The sequence below is a fragment of the Bufo bufo genome, chromosome 1 (genome assembly GCF_905171765.1).
Source record: "Bufo bufo chromosome 1, aBufBuf1.1, whole genome shotgun sequence".
Taxonomy (NCBI): domain Eukaryota; kingdom Metazoa; phylum Chordata; class Amphibia; order Anura; family Bufonidae; genus Bufo; species Bufo bufo.
The window spans coordinates 766,486,395-766,505,106 of NC_053389.1; the positions used below are offsets into that span (position 1 = coordinate 766,486,395).

Here is an 18,712-nt window from a genome sequence, read left to right on the forward strand (position 1 = left end):
TCCCTGCAGTGACAGATTTAAAACAGAAGATACTGGCAGCCTGCATCTGCCACTAGAGGGAGCTTGCTGCATACTATTCAGTTCAATGTATATACAGTAAGCTCCCTCTAGTGGTGGCTTCGGGAAGCCAGCGTGCAAAGTTTTACACTTATTTCAATGTAAGGAGCACTGACCACTATACAGATTCATCAAATTCATTAGATCGGAATTCTCCACCAAAAATACATATGGTTATTAAAGGCAGGACTTTGTTTTAAAGGGGTATTCCCATCTCAGCCAATTATGGCACATTCACAGCATATAGGAGATAGATGCAGGTCCCACAGGCGAGATCTGCATCTGTCAGATATACGCTGAGGATATGCCATAAATGGCAGATAGGAATACCTCTCTAAGGGTTTTCCTTATTTAGTTAGCAGGGGTAAGATTGAGGATGGGGTTGTTAAATGTTGACAGCAAATATACCTCCATGATGTCTTTTAGTGCTGGTGTCCAGCGAGACAGCTGGTAGGTGGACTCTGGCCGGATCTTTCTGTCGGGTTTGTTGGGTGTGGAGGACGGCTGCTGCAGGAGGCAACAAGAAAATACTTGCATCATATTCGTTAGATACAGGGACGTAAATGATCTCAGGGATACACAAATTCTGAATGATGATATTTACAGGATCATTCTACAAAAAGGAACCACTATAGAAACACCTTCATTAAACGGGTTGACCAACTCACTCACCCAAAATAAAAATAATAAAAAAAAAATAATAATAAATTACTACCCAACAGGAATCTGTTTAAAAGGAAAACAAAAAAAAAACAAAAAAAACACACTCACCTCATGTAAGCTGTTCTATTCCAGAGCTTAGGCTCCCATCCTTGCTTCTTCCCTGGCCACCTAGACCACTGCAGCCATGCACTTACTCAAGGGTGATATGCCACCAACCCGCAGGGGCTCAGTGGTCATGTGCCACTTGGGGACATCTCACTGCTGAGGCCACTGAATGGCTGCAATGGTCAACGTGATCAGGAATGGGACATCACTGTTTAGTGCCCCAGGGACTGGGTGGCCCCCCCTTTTAAGGTGCTGGAATATGGAACAATTTTATCATTGTCTTAGGGGTCTTCTTCAAGAGAGAAAGGAAATCGGACAACAACTGCTCTAAGAATTTACTGGCTATGTACACTTTTGCAACCATTTACATCAGACCTATGTGTCTCCATGGTAACAGACAACATGTTAACCCGTGTAGTCTGATGTTGCAGTTATCCTCGCTTTCATCTGCTCCCTACTAATGTATACAAGTACGGTTGGAATCATACAAGTAGTTTTTTGTGTGACAGTTCTTCATGCAGTTTAAGCCAAAGCCAGAAATGGATACACAAGGAATGGGAAATATAAAAGGAAGGACTTCTTCCTGTCGGATCCATTTCTGCCTTCGGTTGGAAACACAGAGCTAGCATTACGGCTCAGCTCCATTAAAGTAGATGGGACCGGGCTGCAGTACCAAACACAACTTCTGGTCAGGAGGGACGGACCACACAGACCTATAGGTCTACACAGACGCTGTAAAACACAAAAAGGCATTTGCTTGTGAATTGAAGAGATATAACTGGTTGCCAAAGTGTACCTACCCTTCAAGTAGACCCGACCTGAAGTAATGCCTTCTTCACACAATGTGCCATAGATTGCATTATTCCCACTCCAGGGGTGTAATCGGCATCCGTTACTGAACTAGGTCTATACAGGTTTCTTAATCTAGGTGGTCTAGCAGGGTGGACCCCCATGACAGTACATTGGAATAACTATAATGTAATGGTCACGGGACAAGATACCATATTGTCTTCTCCATGCTACACAGGCTTGTTTCAGGAAGTGAGGGAATAAGGCAAAAGAAATCATCAAGCTCCAGGTCAAAATCAGTCAAGACAAGGGGAAACTAAGAAGAGTATAAGGGTCCATTCACACGTCTGCAAAATGGGTCCGCATCCGTTCCATAATTTTGCGGAACAGGTGCGGACCCATTAATTTTCAATGGGGCCAGAATGTGCTGTCTGCATCCGCATTTGCACTTCTGGATCCGCAAAAAAATAAATAAATATAGAACATGTCCTATTCTTGTCCGGACAAGAAAAGGCATTTTCTATGAGAGTGCCGGCGATGTGCGGTCCGCAAAATGCAGAACGTACATTGCCGATGTCCGTGTTTTGCGGATCCGAAAAAACACATATGGACGTGTGAATGGACCCTTAAAGGAAGGAAACGGTTACCGGCTATCTGTGCAATGAGCAAAAGCATCGTAAAGCAGAAATCTCACTTTAAAGGGGTGTAAATTAGTTTAATGATAGCAGCATACCCCGGATATCACACGGGCTCCCAGGCGCTGTAGGTTGCGAATGATGTTGCTGTCGCTCTGTATGTTGGCATGCTGGATTAGTTTGGTTAAGTTTTCCTCTGTTATACCTACATGTGGGAGAATTAGAGATAAGCCATCCATGTCTTACTAGTCACTCATGCATGAGGATATTTCCCAGCTAGTAGCTAGCCAGCAGAGTGCAAAAAACTGCTACCATGGTTAAAGGGGTTGCACAGGATTACAAAAGCTTTGCTTTAAAAAGAGCACCACTCTTGACCAGAGGTTGTGTTTGGTACTGCAGCTCACTCCCATGTACTTCAATGGAGCTGAGCTGCAATACCAGACACAACCCATGGCGGGCGTGGTGCTGCTTTGGGTTGTGGCCACCGGAGGTGTGGTTCAAAATAAGAGCTCCTTTACATGGGGAAAACTTCAATGGGACACGTGGAAAGAAGACACACTCCACACCAGTGAATAAAGGGACCATGCAAAAAAAGGGTCTAAAGATCCCAATGCTGGCCTCTGGGGACTGCTAATTTTGGAAAGGGGACTCATTCCAACTACATGTTCTCATACGTTGTAATCTGGCAGTAAATTAGTCGCTGGGACAGATATTGGGGACTATCTGCGACTTCTCCCCGCTCATGCCAGGTCTAAAAAAGTGGGCGTGGTGTGGGCGGGGACATTCATCATTTTCTACGCCTGGTTTAAGCACAGAAAATGGTCAAAATGCAAGACAGCAAGGAAGCCGTCTTTCATTTAGAAGAGGTGGTGGATCCGCCGAAGTTATAAAGAGGCGCAAGGCCCTGCCAGCGCAGGGCCTTAAGACCGGTGCCTAAAACGCCGCTCTTAAAAGGGGTATTCCCATCACATACAATGGGGGCATATCACTAGGATAAGCCCCCATTGTCTGATAGGTGCGGGTCCCAGAGGTGGGACCCGCACCTACAACGAGAACGGAGCGGGGAGAGCTGTGGCTGGAGGACCCCAGATTTCCAGGGGGTCCATCCACCACCAAGGGCTGCTCCCATAGAAGTGAATGGGAGCGCACTGCACACACGCGGCCCCTGCTTCCATTCATTTCTATGGAGCAGACGGAAATAGCCGAGCCAGCGCTCAGCTATTTTTCATTTCCCCGCTCTGTTCTCATCCTAGCGATATGCTCCCATTGTCTGAGATGGCAAAACCCCTTTAATATTTGTGCCCCTGTGTCTATGGGGGATAGAGCAGTCTATGTACAAACTACTCCAACTCCATACAGATGTAGCAGTGCTATCTACTATGTACTACGTAGCTGCAGTTACCAGGAACCAAATGATGTACAGGTGTTGCATGAAAAGAGACCTTGTCCTTATGATCTATTAGGGCATATAGAAGGGAGCAGCTCCCAGTTAGGGTCTCCTTTGTAAGACTCTTATGATAGGCCACCATATCGGTCACATTTCTAAGCGTCTTCTTCCTGCTAAATCAGCTGTTTGCCAATGGCACCTGGAGTCTGATCTGCAGTTGCAATGTGAAACTGGTCGTCTCCGATTAGACAACCCCTTTAAAATCGGCCATCAATAGCATGGGCACATTTGGTGCTTGCATTACAGAAGACAAGAACCCTCCTAATTGACTTCCAGGTAGGCACGTACCATTCTTCAGGTAAATATACAGCACGATAATACGGATCTTGTCATAAGGTTTGACGGCTGGATCCAGAAGCACAGGAACAATGATCTTCATGGGATCCTTTAATTTCTCACCCTCAGCATCAGAGCCCATGGCCAAGTCCTGTAAGAAGAAGACGATGATGACGACAATCCTCTTATTGGGCGACTTAATTTCTGTGTTGTATAACTAGGGACATGCACCTTTCTCACACCTAATTGGAAGCTACAGATTTTCCTGGTTCATCTTCCCCTTATTACATACACTAGCTGAAGGACCCGGCTTCACTTGGGTATATTTAAGGCTACTTTCACACTAGCGTTCGGGTGTCCGCTCGTGCGCACCGTTTGAAGGGGCTCACGAGCGGCCCCGAACGCATCCGTCTGGCCCCAATGCATTCTCAGTGGAGGCGGATCCACTGAGAATGCATCCGCCTGCCAGCGTTCAGCCTCCGCTCCGCTCAGTGAGCGGACACCTGAACGCTGCTTGCAGCGTTCGGGTGTCCGCCTGGCCGTGCGGAGGCGAGCGGATCCGTCCAGACTTACAATGTAAGTCAATGGGGACGGATCCGCTTGAAGATGACACAATATGGCTCAATCTTCAAGCGGATCCGTTCCCCATTGACTTTCAATGTAAAGTCTGAACGGATCCGCTCAGACAACTTTCACACTTAGAAAATTTTCTAAGTTTTAATGCAGACGCATCCGTTCTGAACGGATGCGAACGTCTGCATTATCGGAGCGGATCCGTCTGATGAAACATCAGACGGATCCGCTCCGAACGCTAGTGTGAAAGTAGCCTAATCCATTTCATTTAATGTTTGTGTGTGTCGTTAAAAGATATCAACACTATCCACTATAATAGTGACATCTACAGCACCCGCCCCCAAAACAGTGACCTCCACAACCCCCCCCCCCTTAACTTTGACCCCCCCCCCCCCCACAGTGCCCTGTGTCTTATAATTGGACCTCCACAGCAGCCCACCCCCTTTGAACAGCTCACTGTAATAAAGCAGCACTGTTCTGTCAGAGTGTGAGCAGTAGGGAGATGGTCACCCTCCCTCCCACCTCTGCAAATGACAGAAGTTGATTTTTACCTTCATTTTTTCAATCCCTGTTGGCTGAGGAGTGGAGCAGGTGTGGCCTAACCGGATAAGGGGCATGTCCTTTTGAACAGCTCACTCAAAGGCCTCGTGCACACGACCGTTCCGTTTTTTTGCGGTGCGCAAACCGCGGATCTGCAAAAAACAGAAGCCGCTCGTGTTGCCTTCCGCAATTTGCGGAACAGGTGCCGGCAATATAAATGCTTATACTTGTCCGCAAAGCGCGGACAAGATCAGGACATGTTATATTTTTTTTGCGGGGCCGCGGAACGGAGTGCTGTCCGCATCTTTTGCGGCCCCATTGAAGTGAATGGGTCCGTATCCGAGCCGCCAAAACGGCAGCTCGGATGCGGACCCAAAAAACGGTTGTGTGCATGAGGCCTAAAACAGCAACACTGTGCTGTCTGAGCGTGACCTACAGGGAGAAAGTCACCCTCCCTCCCACCTCTGCAAATGACAGAAGTTGATTTTTACCTTCATTTTTTCAATCCCCGTTGGCTCAGGCGTGGGCGTAGCCTAACCGGATCAGGGACGTGGCTTAGCGGGACCTGGGGGCGGGGTTTTAAGTCTTTTGAGGGTGGACACATTGTGGCAGGGGGCGTGTCTGGGCTCCTTCCTGCAAGAGTGACGCCCCTCTGGGCACCTTACTGGCTCATTTGGATACCAAATAAACTGGATTTTCAGAGGATAAAAACATCTATTGCTACAACAAAGGCACATCTTGAAATAAGGTACTAAGTGCTATTAGGCAATGACTTTACTTCAACAGCGATTATCCTGGTGACAGATTTCCTTTAAAGCTCACCTACAGCAATGAAGAAAAAAGGCTGGGTTGTTATGGAAACCTGGAGTACAACTGTGTATGTGGAGGCTGGAGGACCTGCAAGCTTCTATTGGCTGACAAGGGTCATGTGACCAAGCTTCTATTGGCCAATACATTTTTTTTGGGGGGGGGGGGGAATATCTCAGGAACGGTACATCCTAGAGAGCAGAGACCTAGTCTAAAACCTTCCCGGACACCTGATGTAACCGTGTGCCAAATTTTGTGATTGTAAATGCGACGGTGCGGATTCCTTTAGCGGACATAAATACATACACACTCCACTTTATATATTAGATTAGTCACATTGCTGTTCCCGCCTGATGTGGCAGGACTTTACAAAATTTTAAGAGAGTGTACAGAATTACCAAAACATGGCTGCTGTCTTCCAAAAACAGCATAATCCCTGTCCATGGGTTGTTCTTGATATTGAAGCTCAGTTCTACTGAATCGATTAAGGCTGCAAAACCACACACAACCTGTGAACAGGGGAGGCGCTGTTTTTGTAAGAGAGCAGCCATGTTTTTCTAATACTGTACAACCCCTAAAGAACCCGTCTGATACATGTGAACTATGCCCCCTGGTTTGCTATATACAGTCCATATGCCATTTTCTGTATGAACCTCGCATACATTTATAGGTATCGCATCAAGGACCCGGACTAGTCAGCCCATTCCCGCTGGTCACATGAGGGACTGTTGTGCATTTTTTTTTTAAGTATACAATATTATCTAATGATATTATAGCCAAAAGGAATGCTCATCTCATTGCCTTTAAGAATAAAATCAGCCTGAACCAAAGTTCTATTATGTGGTTGAGGAAGCCAAGATGAGTTCATGGCAAGTTCAGTTTATATAAAAATAATTGTGAACATGAACGGACATTGTATTTAAAAGTTATTGCTAAGGATATGGGTTTATCTATGGGGAGTACACCAGCTTCCTCAGACATGTCTGTCTGAAGGGAACAAGGTTGTTTCATGGATAAGCCATGACGTGATAAGAATTCATATCCTTGAGGCACGCCTGCTGTAAGAGGTTCAATTTATATATTCATAATTATATATATCTGTATTATATACTTAGTTTACAACATATTTTAACCAATAATTCATATAATGTGTTGTCTATGTGTAACAATGTATCTATATATATATATATATATATATATATATATATATATAATACCATATATGCATCAATTAGGATGTATCCTGTAGAAGGTACAGAAACATTGAAGTAAGTTTCTATTAATTGGATTTCTGAGAAGAGTTAAGTTATTTCAAAACAATAGTTATTCATGGATGTAGATAAGTAAAAGTACATACAAGTTCCAATGCTGAGTATCAAGGCCGTCATAAAATTTTTATCAAGTTAACATATATTTCAAAAAGATAGGAGAAGACAGTGACTCCAACAAGTCCAGGATATAGGTAATTAAAAGTGTCAGGAAAAGACCTTCCTCAATGATGTATATTAAAAAGGTTAAGAAGGTGATGTGAACGTATTATTAGATATTTAGTTTTAATGTTTAAAGTTGTGATGTTTATCTGCAGTACCACAGTGCCATCTAGAGGCAGATGGACAATATTATTTTATTCTATAACATGTTAAGTGTTAATATGACATCATTGTGTTATTAGCATGCGAATACACCCACCTTACCCGATTGGAAATCCCTAATCTAAGGCCTCATGCACACGACCGTTGTTGTGTTCCGTGTCCGTTGTTCCGTTTTCCGTGATTTTCTGCGGACCCATTGACTTTCAATCGGTCCGTTGAAAACTCGGAAAATGCACCGTTTGTCATCCGCGTCCGTGATCTGTGTTTCCAGTCCGTCAAAAAAAATATGACCTGTCCTATTTTTTTCACAGACGACAACGGTTCGCGGACCCATTCAAGTCAATGGGTCCGTGAAAAAACACGGAGGCACACAAGATTGTCATCCGCGTCCGTGATCCGTGTCCGTTTTTTTTCCTATCATTTGCAAGGCAAACTTGACTTTGATTTTTTTTTTCACTTTTCATGCCTGGTGATCCTCCAAAAATCAAGGAAGACACACGGAAACGGATCACGGAACAACGGAACCCCGTTTTGCGGACAGTGAAAAAATACTGTCGTGTGCATGAGGCCTAAAGGGGATGATTCTTAGATAAGGGGGGGAATAATTACTCGTGTGCGGAGCAGCAAGAGAGATCCATTAATCCATCCATTCAATCAAGACCAAAGGAAAAATATAGTGTTAGGCGCCTCCATAATGCCGATTATTCTCTTAGCAAAGATGCATATTGTTAATGGAAGATCTGACATTATTTGAAGAGAGGACTAAAAACCCTTGGAAAGTTATTTTCCATAGTCCGATTGCCGAGCTGAATATTTTATCATATTAATATCATATATTTTTGATTGGTCATAGGAAAGCAGAGTCAAGGGATAACATTTATTTTCCTGTATATCCGTGTTTTATTTGTTATAGCCGGTTTGATAACAGAAGATCCTAAGTTTCTCTTGGTATACGAGTCTGTTTGTTAAGTATGACATTGGTTGTCATAAATCACTAAGTCACACTGTGCTGATGAGATAGGGGAGTGTTAGCACCACCGTGTGGTACATTTTGGGTATTATTTTTTAACTTCATCATTTGTTTTGCAATTGTATTGATTTTATATTCTTTGCTTTATAATAAACGATATATATATTTTGCATATACAATTGTCCCTTTGTTTCACTGCTTGCACAAATCCAATTAAGATACTCGATAAAAGAACTTAGAGGCGATTATGTACGCCTGAAGGATAATATAATTTTTATGGTTTTTTTTATCCTCTCTTATATGAAGATTCTTTTTATATAGAAGATATATGACAGGACATACCTGCTCCACAGCGCACAGTTTGTCTATGCCTCCTTTGAAATGCTTCATGCAGTCCTCTGCCAGGTGAAGGTGTGTGGAGTACTGTGCGCGGGGGAGGAAATAGGAAATATTAATACAGTTGGCTTTCTAAAAGAAATCTAATCCATCTGATGGGACAAATATATTTAAAAAAGTGACATAAGGAAGAAGGATCACAGCCTGCTACTATCATCTCTTCGCTGTCCAGCATCCCCTTGTCTTCATGATATCAATCTCTTACCTATCAGAGATGAAATGTGTAAGATTTGGCATTGGACGAGTGGCACATGTAAATAACCAGGATGTGTGGACTCATCTACTAAAGACTGGTATTTCATACAGTGCATTTGGAGAGTCTTCAGATCCTTTCACTTTTTCCACATTGTTATGTTACATAAGATTTATAATAAAAAATAAAAAAAAGTTAACATTTTCCCCATCAATCAAGGAATTTCCCAGAGTTGTCCCTAAGCCACTCCTGTGTTGTCTTGGTTGTGTGCTTAGGGTCATTGTCTTGCTGGAAGGTGAACCTTCATCCCAGCCTGAGGCCCAGAGCTCCGGATCAAGTTTTCATCTCCTTATACTTTGCTCCATTCAGCTTTCCCTCAACCCTCATCATTCTCCCTGTCCCAGCAACTGAGAACCACCCCAACATCCTCATGCTGCCACCACCATGCTTCATTGTAGGGATGGCATTCGGCTGGTGATTAGCAGTGCCTGGTATCCTCCAGACAGAATTAAAGCTGAAAAGTTAAATTCTGGCTTCACCAGACCAGAGAATCTTGTTTCTCACAGTCAGTCTTTTTTTTTTTTTTTTTTTAAAAACACCAAAAGAGGCTTCTTGCTGGCCACTCTGCCATAAAACCCAGATCGGAAGAATTCTGCAGTGATGGTTGACTTTCTAGAAGTTTCTCCCATCTATACACAGGAGCTCAGTCAGGTGACCATTAGGTTTTTGGTCACCTCTCTTACCAATGCCCTTCTCCCCCGATTACTTAGTTTGGAGGGTTGGCCAGCTCTAGTAAAGAGTTCTGGTTGTTCCAAACTTCTTCCATGTAAGAATTATGGAGGCCACTGGGCTATTAGGAACTTTCAATGGAGCAGACATTTTTTGTACTCTTGTCCAGACCTGTGCACAATCCTATCTCTGAGCTCTACAGGCAGATGTTTCCTCCTCAGGGCTTGGCTTTTGCTCTGATATACATTGTCAGCTGTGAGACCTTATATAGACATGGCCGTGTCTTTCCAAATCATGGCCAATCAACTGAATTTACTACAGGTGACTCCAATCATAGTATAGAAACATCTCAGATGATCAAGAGAAATGAGAGGCCCCTAGAGCTATATATCAAGTGTCACAGCTAAGGATCCGAATATATATGACCTTTTGAAATTTTAGTGGTTTTTAAATTTTTAATAAATTTGCAAACATTTCTAAACTTCGGCATTATAGGGTACTGAGTGCAGATTGATGGGGGAGAAGTTGATATTTTTATTTTTATTTTAGCACAAGGCCGCAACATAACAGAATGTGCAAAAAGTGAAAGGGTCTAAAGACTTTCTAAATGCACTGTACATGAAGATAGGTGGGTTTTGGCGGAAGGGAGTGCGGCCTCCTTTGACCTGACCTATCATTTTAAGAAAGTGGTGTGAGTGACAAGAAATCTCAAAAAGTAGATAATTTTTGCACAAAATGTTAGAGTTTTGTACACCAGAAAACATCTATAGTACATCTGCCTCTACATCAGAGATGTTTTAGGTCTCCTCAGTTCTGGTACAGATATGTGCATGTAGACACAGGTGACGAGTATGAACTGTGCACATCCAGTGCTTTTATTTTAGGAGGTCAGACCCAAGTCATGACTGCAGCACTGGACCAGAATACAATCTGCAAATCAGGATCAGTACTAGATGAGTGATGTAGTCAAAGAGCTGCTCAACTTTTTACGTAGAATGACTCAATATGACAGATTGTTTTGAAAAGGTAAGAACACCCCATAACGGGACAGCACTTACCTTATTTAACTCTTTCTGATACTGTGGCATCTTCTTCAGTATCTGAGACAAGTCTTTGATGTTGGCCTTTAAAGAAAAAAAACTGAAAAAAACATACTGACATAATTTACAACAGGGAGAGCAACGAAAGACTATGAGAGACAGACCCCCTCAAAACAAGAAGCCAAACTATAGGAGAAGACACTAATGAGGTCGCCCCCCCTTAGATATTTATGGAGAGGTGGTGCCAGCTGCAGCAATAACCAGATGCATAATGAATGGAGAGGTGGCTGCACAAGTGGATGGCTCTCTCCATTCACTTCTACTTCTCCCCAGGCGGATCAGTAGACTCTCATTCTCCACTGGTGGGACCTGGATCCTGTGGATATGTCATACATGTCCAACCTTCAGGAATTTCTACTCACTGCAGCACTATTCTTGCATGCTGGAGACATACCAGCCAATCTGTTGGTTTGAGCGGGCTGTGGGAATTCACTGCTTGGAATCACCGCAGGCCCTGGCGTCTTCCAGTAAATACATGGCATGAGCAGGTCACAGTTTACAGAGGATTCCTGCCTCTATATAACACCATGGGTTTAGGTCAGCTAGTTTTCTTTTGTTATAAAAGCAAAGGAAAGATGGCCAAAACGGAACTGGCACACTGGTTGTGTCCTGACAAAGGGGTCAGACATCATACAGGACATGACAACCTCTTTCTAACAAAGCTAGAACCAGCCCTGTACCTCACATGGATCCAGAGATCTCCCCATTCATTGCGGCAATTGTAAGGCTAGATTTAGATCAAGCTGGCAGCGCCTCCTTTCTGAGCAGCTTCTAACAGGAAATAGGTCTGGTGGCAGTTGAAAATTTAAAGAGTAACTAAACTTTTATAATAATTTTTAATATGTTGTCCATAATCCCCTAATATACTTTATGTATTCATTTTTGTATACTTTTACATCCCTAAAGCACACCATTCAGAGTGAGCTTAAAACTCAGATCTCCTGTACACCGCTGACAGCTCAGTGGTATACGGTGTACGGACTACTCATTTTATGAATGGGCAGCAGCAGTGCAGGAAATACAGGCAGGAGCGCACATTACTGCTCCTGCCCTGCCCGCTGGACGATTACTAACTCCTGGCAAAGCACATGGGTACCATTAGCTGAGTGGAGCGGCTCCTGCTTCTGCCTGCTCCGCTAAGCGCTGACATGCAGTTCTCTTAGCTTAGCGCAGCACTCAGCTAATCCTGGCATAGTGTACAGGGTACCCATGCGCTTTGCCATGAGTTAGTAATTGTCTGGGGAGCCCAGGCAGATTGTACTCTCTGCGCTGCTGCTGCTCATTAATAAAATGAGTACTCCATACACCACTGAGCGGTCAGCGGTGTACTGAGAGCTGAGCTTTAAGCGCACAGTGAATGGTGCGCTTTAGGGATGTAAAGTATATTAGAACATTTTTTTTTAGGGGGATTAGGCACAACATATTAAAAATTATAAAAGTTTAGTTTAAACGGAGCATATGCGAGCACTGAGCACACGAGTCAGACCAGAAATACGGAAAAGAAAAAACAGCAAGGGCTGCTATACAGATACATTTTATTGAATAGCTCAGTGGCTATACACATTTTTTGAGCTGAAGGAAAGACACCATGAGGACTACCAAAATCAATGAATGTGGCACAGAGAATCCCACGGCCAAAAAAAACAAAAACTCACATAGCAACTGACCAGACCTACCATCTGACATCCAGTGATGAAATCTATTTCTATACACACACCTCTCACTTAGTCCCTTGGCTCCTCCGTCCCTACACTTCACTCCCATTCTCTCCTGTTCCTTATTCTCTCCCCATCTCCAACTCTTTCAGAACAGCAGGGATCAGCTGTTCTGAAACTACAACTCCCACAATGCTCCAGTCACTTCTATGGGAGTTAAGAAACCAGCAGAGCATGTCTGTATGCTGGGAGTTGTAGTTTCACAGTAGCTGATCCCAGATACAGAGAACCGGAATGAAATCACAAAGCAGAATAGCGTCTACCTTGTCCGTCGTCATTCTTTTACTCTCACAGAAAGATCTCAACAATTCTGTCACTTTCCTGCAAGAGACAAGGGCCAGTTACCAAAAAATCCCTGTGAATGTGTAAGTCAGTACATGAGCCACAAGGTGCAGCCTCTCACTTGGACACGTCTGCAATGTGCATATGGCGGAGCTGCACCCACAGATCGTCATCTTCATCTAGAAGGACCTGCTTCTCACGGGAGTCTCCGATGCCAGTGGTCTCATACCTGTGAGGCAGAAAGAAGAAGGAAGGTATATCACATGGGTGCGAGGGGCAACATAGGGTCCTGAGGGCCCAAGACAAAGCAGCCACAAAAGTTAAAGGCACAAAGACAGACATCTCTTGTCTCGCTCAGAGCCTTTACTATGTTATTTTTTTGGCTGACATCACTGCATGCATTTGATTGTTGCCAAAAATGTTTGAGTGCACATAAAAAATAATATTTACACTGACTTTTTTATTTTAAAAAATATGTTTTTTTATTGGGTTTTACTGGGAATAAATAACTATTAAACAGAACCTGTCACCCTGAAAATGCAGCGCAATCTGCAGGCAGCATGAGGTAGAGCAGGAGGAGCTGAGCAGACTGACATAGGTTTTGTGGGAAAAGATTCAGTAAAACTTATTTAATTAATTTATAATAGGGATGTCCCGGTACCATATATATATATATATATATTTTTTTTTTAAGACAGAGTACGAGTACCGATACTTTTATTTAAGTACTCACCGATACAAATTATGGTGTGGTAATGTTTTTACAGCAAATTCCAATTTAATTTAGTCATAGGGGAGATTTATCAAACATTGTACAAAGAAACAGCGGCGCAGTTGCGGATACCAATAAAAAAAATTAAAGCTGGAATTTGGTTGCTATGGACAACTGCTTTATTTTTCCTTTGTACAAGGGTTAATAAATGGGCATATAACAGTTTTTCCCAACCAATGTGCCTCCAGCTGTTGCAAAACTACAACTCCCAGCATGCCCAGACAGCCTTTGGCTGTGCAGGCATGCTGGGAGTTGTAGTTTTGCAACAGCTGGAGGCACACTGGTTGGGGATCACCATTATATGCCCATCCCCCCCCACCACCTTATTTTATTATTCACCGTTTGTCTGTCTCAACATGAAATGGAGAGAAATTAACTGAATTTCTCCTCCATTTCATGCACCGTACCCACCTGGCCTGCTGTAATCCTTCCCATGCAGATGCACCAGAGTACTGGGAGGAAGTGGCTTTAACTGGCAACTGCATGAGACTTGAAACACTGCCGCACAGAAGTCCTGTCCCCACACCGATCAGCTGGGACACTCTGCCGTCCCAACGCTGATTGGCTGTTTGAGAAGCAGCGCCGCCGCCCGGAAGAAGATGGGACACGCCGCCACAGCCTTTGCCACCGCTGATCTGGGCCATGAGGTATCGGTGACATTTGCACGATTATAAGTACTCCTGCAAAGGTCCGGTATCGGGACATCCCCAATTTTGAATTTTACCCATAAAACTTTTTAATCATTCAGCTCAGCTCCTCCTGCTCTATATCATGCTGCCTGCTAACTGTACTGCATTTTGAGGTGACAGGTTCCCTTTAAGGGCCCCTAGCCTGCATCACCTACTAAATCATTCATACTTTCATGCGACCCGGCATACTAACTCCTGCTCTTCCATCTTCTTGTCCTTGGCTTGTTTTCTTCTAGCCAGGGCACAGACATGGTCACCTGCTGCTTGGGGACAAGTCAATGCAATGATGAAAGAGTCGGGGACTGAAAATGGAGGGAGGGAGCCAGTGTTCAAGACTGGAGCAGCGGGAAGTAGCCAAGTATGAATCTTTCATTAGGTCATTAGGGCCTTCATATAATTATTTCTGGAAAACCCTTTTAAAAGGCGCGGGGGGGGGGGGGGGGGGGATTGGTGGCAGTGGGCTCAGAGTGGGCTTACAAACATAAAAGAACAGATAATCCCCTCCCCGATTCCCCTGCCACTACCTGGGTCCCAGGTGGCATAGGAAAGGCAGTGGTGGGACATTGGTGATGAGAGCATGGCTTCCTTTATGTTTTTAAGCCACTCTGTGCCCGCTGCCTCCAACTTTTTTGCACTGGAATACCCCTTTAACGCAAACAGCCAGCTCCCTTTGTTGATGCCACAGCAGTAACCGATCGCTGCATTACAAGGGTTAAACAGCCAGGATAGGGGTGTTGCCACAAGGTAGCCACTGTCCCCACATATGAATGCTCAGCTGTCAGTGCCATACATCGACGCACTGTGTAGGAAGGAGTTAAAGGGGTTGCCTGAGATGAGGAAAAAGTGCTCCAGGAAGAAGCGCACACAGCGCAAAATGGCGGCGCTGTTCTACGTATCCAAACTGCATGTATTAAGTCTTTTAACCCAGGCCTGAAAGGGCCTTAATTACCAGCTAGGCATTTAGGCAGCAATCATTTTTTCCTAACATGTTCCCCAAGAGTCCATAGAAGTCCTCTGAGGGACAATTTTCTATTTTTGGTTGGCTTTTCACTGTAACTAGGGAGCCCATAGGTTATAAAACCAAAATGACCAGTGTAAAAACCTACATAAAGCTGGAGACCCCATTAATCCCTGTAGAATGGGGCTATGTGTTCCAATACATTACCATCTATTTGCTGCCACTGATTGGAGTCCAGACCGTTTCCCTCACAGAGGAGTGCCTGGACGTTATAACTGATCACCTATCCCCAGTATAGGTCATCGGTATCTGATTGGTGGGGGGTCCGACACCCAGGACCCCCACCTCACAGGAGCGCCGGTGCCTTCTCAAAAGGCTGATCGGCAAAAACTTGAAAAATCTTTTTAAAGAAAACCTGTTAACTCTCCTCACAGATAAAAGAAATATGGATAAAATAATTACAGACCAATTTTTTCTTAAAGGGGTGTCCGAGTTATATAAAAACTTGGGCAACCCCTGTAAACTACCTAAAATGGCCTGCGATGTGCTCCTCTATTCCCATTGCTGATGTCACCTTCTTGGCTGCGGCGGTGGCACTCAGTGAACTCAGGTCACCGCTGCAGTCATAGCGCAGACCAGCAATTTCTGTGCAGCTGTGACCCGAGCATGGAACGTCACTGCTGCAGCCAAGGAAAGGACGTCAGCATCGGGAGGATCAGAGCACAACACTCGAAGAAACAGGGGAGAAAACGGGCGAGAGAGTCCATTCACTTGTTATTTGTGGCCATTTACATGGGTTTCCCAAGTTTTTATAAACTTGGACGACGCCTTTGAAACCCTGCATTGTGCTTTTCCCCTGTTGTTCCTCTTGGAAAGTCTGAATGAACGGGTGGCTGGATGTACCAGGCAGTGCCAGACTGTGTAGTTTCGCACCCCACTGACAAGGGGAACGGCAACACCCAGTTGTCAATTTGTTCTTCCATTTCTAGGAGGACTAACAGAGGAACGACAATACAGAGCTATAAGAAAAGCTGCTTTAGAATTGTTATTTCATGGGGAAGGCACGAGAGGCGACAGGTCCACTTAAATATTATAGGGGGGGGGGGAATTACTGCAGACGTGGATAAATATCACCGGACACAAGGACAGCTGCCAGTAGTAATCATACTGACAGAGCTGACGGGATGCCCTCCTGGCCCAATGATCACATGTAAGACACAACGGAGGTGAGGGGTGATGCACTGCACCTACTGGTATATATCTTGCTGAATATTTAGCAGGTCGTAAGCCATGGCCTGAAAGGTGAGCTCATGCAGGAGAGGAGACACGGGGTCATATCCACGGTCCACAATCAGAAGCTGGGAGCGGGACTTGTCTGGGCCCTGGGATGGGAGAGAAATTGGGTAAAACAGAGGGAGGGGATGCGGCAATCAGGACTGTAATGAAGAAGAGGAGAGACATGGAAACGGTACAAGGAAGATTAGGGAAAGGGATAGCAGCACAGAAGGATGGACAGCATGGAATCGTAGAAACAGGCCTGCTAATGTCTGCACTTCAATGAGGAGGCCATCATGTCCTCTCCACAGGCAAGTTGGATCAGAGACAGAGGACCCTAAAGGATCAAGACAAACATCATGGCCCAGGAGAGAGGTCTCACCTCTCCCATGCTGGGGTTGTCGGCTTTGAAAGCGTTCAGCCTGTCTTGCACCATGTGAGCGAGGGTGGTGTTGTCCTCATAGCCACTGCAACGGCAGAAACCAAGAATAAACGGCGATCAGTGTAACAGTGTCAAATTCAGGATCTCCTAAGCTAGTCATACACATCAGATTAATGTCAGCGACTGTTTCAACTCTGGGGGCAGCAGCTGACCCTCTAATGTAGATAGGGGCCTCCTAATGGCGGATGACGGGGAAGAGAAGGATGCTAGTTTGATATAAAGTGCTCAATCCTTTTTTTCTCAACGAGATAAACTGCCCCCAGATGTGTCGGATAGCGTCTTACTCCCCTATTCCCACTGAGAACACAGGCATGCTTGGCCAAGGGGGGGGGGTGGGAAGTTTAGGAAGGAATTTCTGAACGAAGGGTATCTAATGGATTGACTTTTTTTTTACCTGGAAGCAGGTACTGGAATTTCTAAATGATGAGGAGCACACAGCACCCCCATGTCCTAAACCCACAGAACCCATCTATGGCAAATGCTTCTTGACCAGTGCCACACACTACATCACATAGGAAACAGCATGGAGGCAGGTCATAGACCTCCCATCCTAAAAGGTACGGATAATAGCAGCTAACACCATACTTCTCTACCAAATGGATAGCAGAGATTCCTATGGATCTCCTACCAAACTCAGCCTGCCCCCATCCTCCCAAAGTACATGTGGCCTGGTCACTATTACTAATATCATTGTGCTTGGGTGGACCATGTATGCTTCTCTGCCCATCATCAGGTATGTACCTGCGGTATCTGACAGCTGGATACTCCTTTAAGGTCTCACATAACGTGGCAATCTGTTCCGCCAGCATGTCCAGGCATCTGTTCCGAGCTTCCTTTTCTACCTTGCTGAAAAGAGTGTGGAAAGAGTCCTTTGCATCTAGACAGTAGACCTGGGGGCACAGAACCGGGTATTACAACCTGCACTGGATGTCCAATGGACAATGTCATTGTGTCCATCCGTGAAAGATCACCATAAGCATGATTATAAAAAACAGCTAATAGGATGTCCAGATCCACCTACCTGATAGCCATGTCTTCATCTGCTCCATTAGCGCAGACCCTAAAAGGTTTGACCCCCTGACTAAGGCTAGGGCTACACATGTGTCGCACGACATTTTTTATGATGATAGTCAGCGGTGTCGCACTGTGACATGCTGCAACTGCGATAGTCGCATAGAAATCCAACTTGGATGTATTTTTTTCGACTGTTGTGTTAGAGCATGTCACATGTCACGGTGCGACACCGTTGACTATCATTATAAAAAATGTTGCAAAAAACTTTTCTGCGACAAGAAGTTGCGCAACACATGTCGCTGTGTAGCCCTAGCCCTTTACACGGGACTATCGCCTGCTCGCCAGTGGAGGAGACACATTTACAGGCACAGTATGGGGAGTAGTGATCACCAACGAACACAGAATAATGGTTTGCCGGCAGCAGAGGCAGTTTAGGTGTCCGCATGAAACATGTGATTACCCGATGAATGAACGTTTCGCTCGTTCATCAGGTAATCGGCAGCACCTTTACACCGCTAACAAGCATTCCTATGAACGTTTGTTATTGATTATCTGCCCAATTCTTAGCCTGTGTAAAGGGCCCTTAAAAAAAGGGTTTTCCAAGTCTATAAAACTGATGACCTATCCTCTGGTTAGGTCATCAGTATCTGGCCGGTGGTCAGAAACCCAGGATCCCTGCCAAATAGCTGTTTG

The 18,712-nt window shown here is 44.7% G+C and overlaps 1 protein-coding gene across 1 annotated transcript in view; it reads right to left on the minus strand.

The window, feature by feature from the left end:
* Positions 1 to 18,712, minus strand: part of STXBP2 (syntaxin binding protein 2) — a 49,956-nt gene that overhangs the window by 2,271 nt on the left and 28,973 nt on the right. Inside the window, exons 7-16 of the mRNA XM_040414735.1 lie at positions 17,747 to 17,895; positions 16,946 to 17,030; positions 16,540 to 16,670; positions 12,991 to 13,098; positions 12,851 to 12,908; positions 10,831 to 10,896; positions 8,797 to 8,877; positions 3,985 to 4,123; positions 2,348 to 2,454; positions 466 to 564 (exon numbers count right to left, since the gene is read on the minus strand). Coding sequence (XP_040270669.1) covers positions 466 to 564; positions 2,348 to 2,454; positions 3,985 to 4,123; positions 8,797 to 8,877; positions 10,831 to 10,896; positions 12,851 to 12,908; positions 12,991 to 13,098; positions 16,540 to 16,670; positions 16,946 to 17,030; positions 17,747 to 17,895 — 1,023 coding nt within the window. The remainder of the gene's footprint in view (positions 1 to 465; positions 565 to 2,347; positions 2,455 to 3,984; positions 4,124 to 8,796; positions 8,878 to 10,830; positions 10,897 to 12,850; positions 12,909 to 12,990; positions 13,099 to 16,539; positions 16,671 to 16,945; positions 17,031 to 17,746; positions 17,896 to 18,712) is intronic.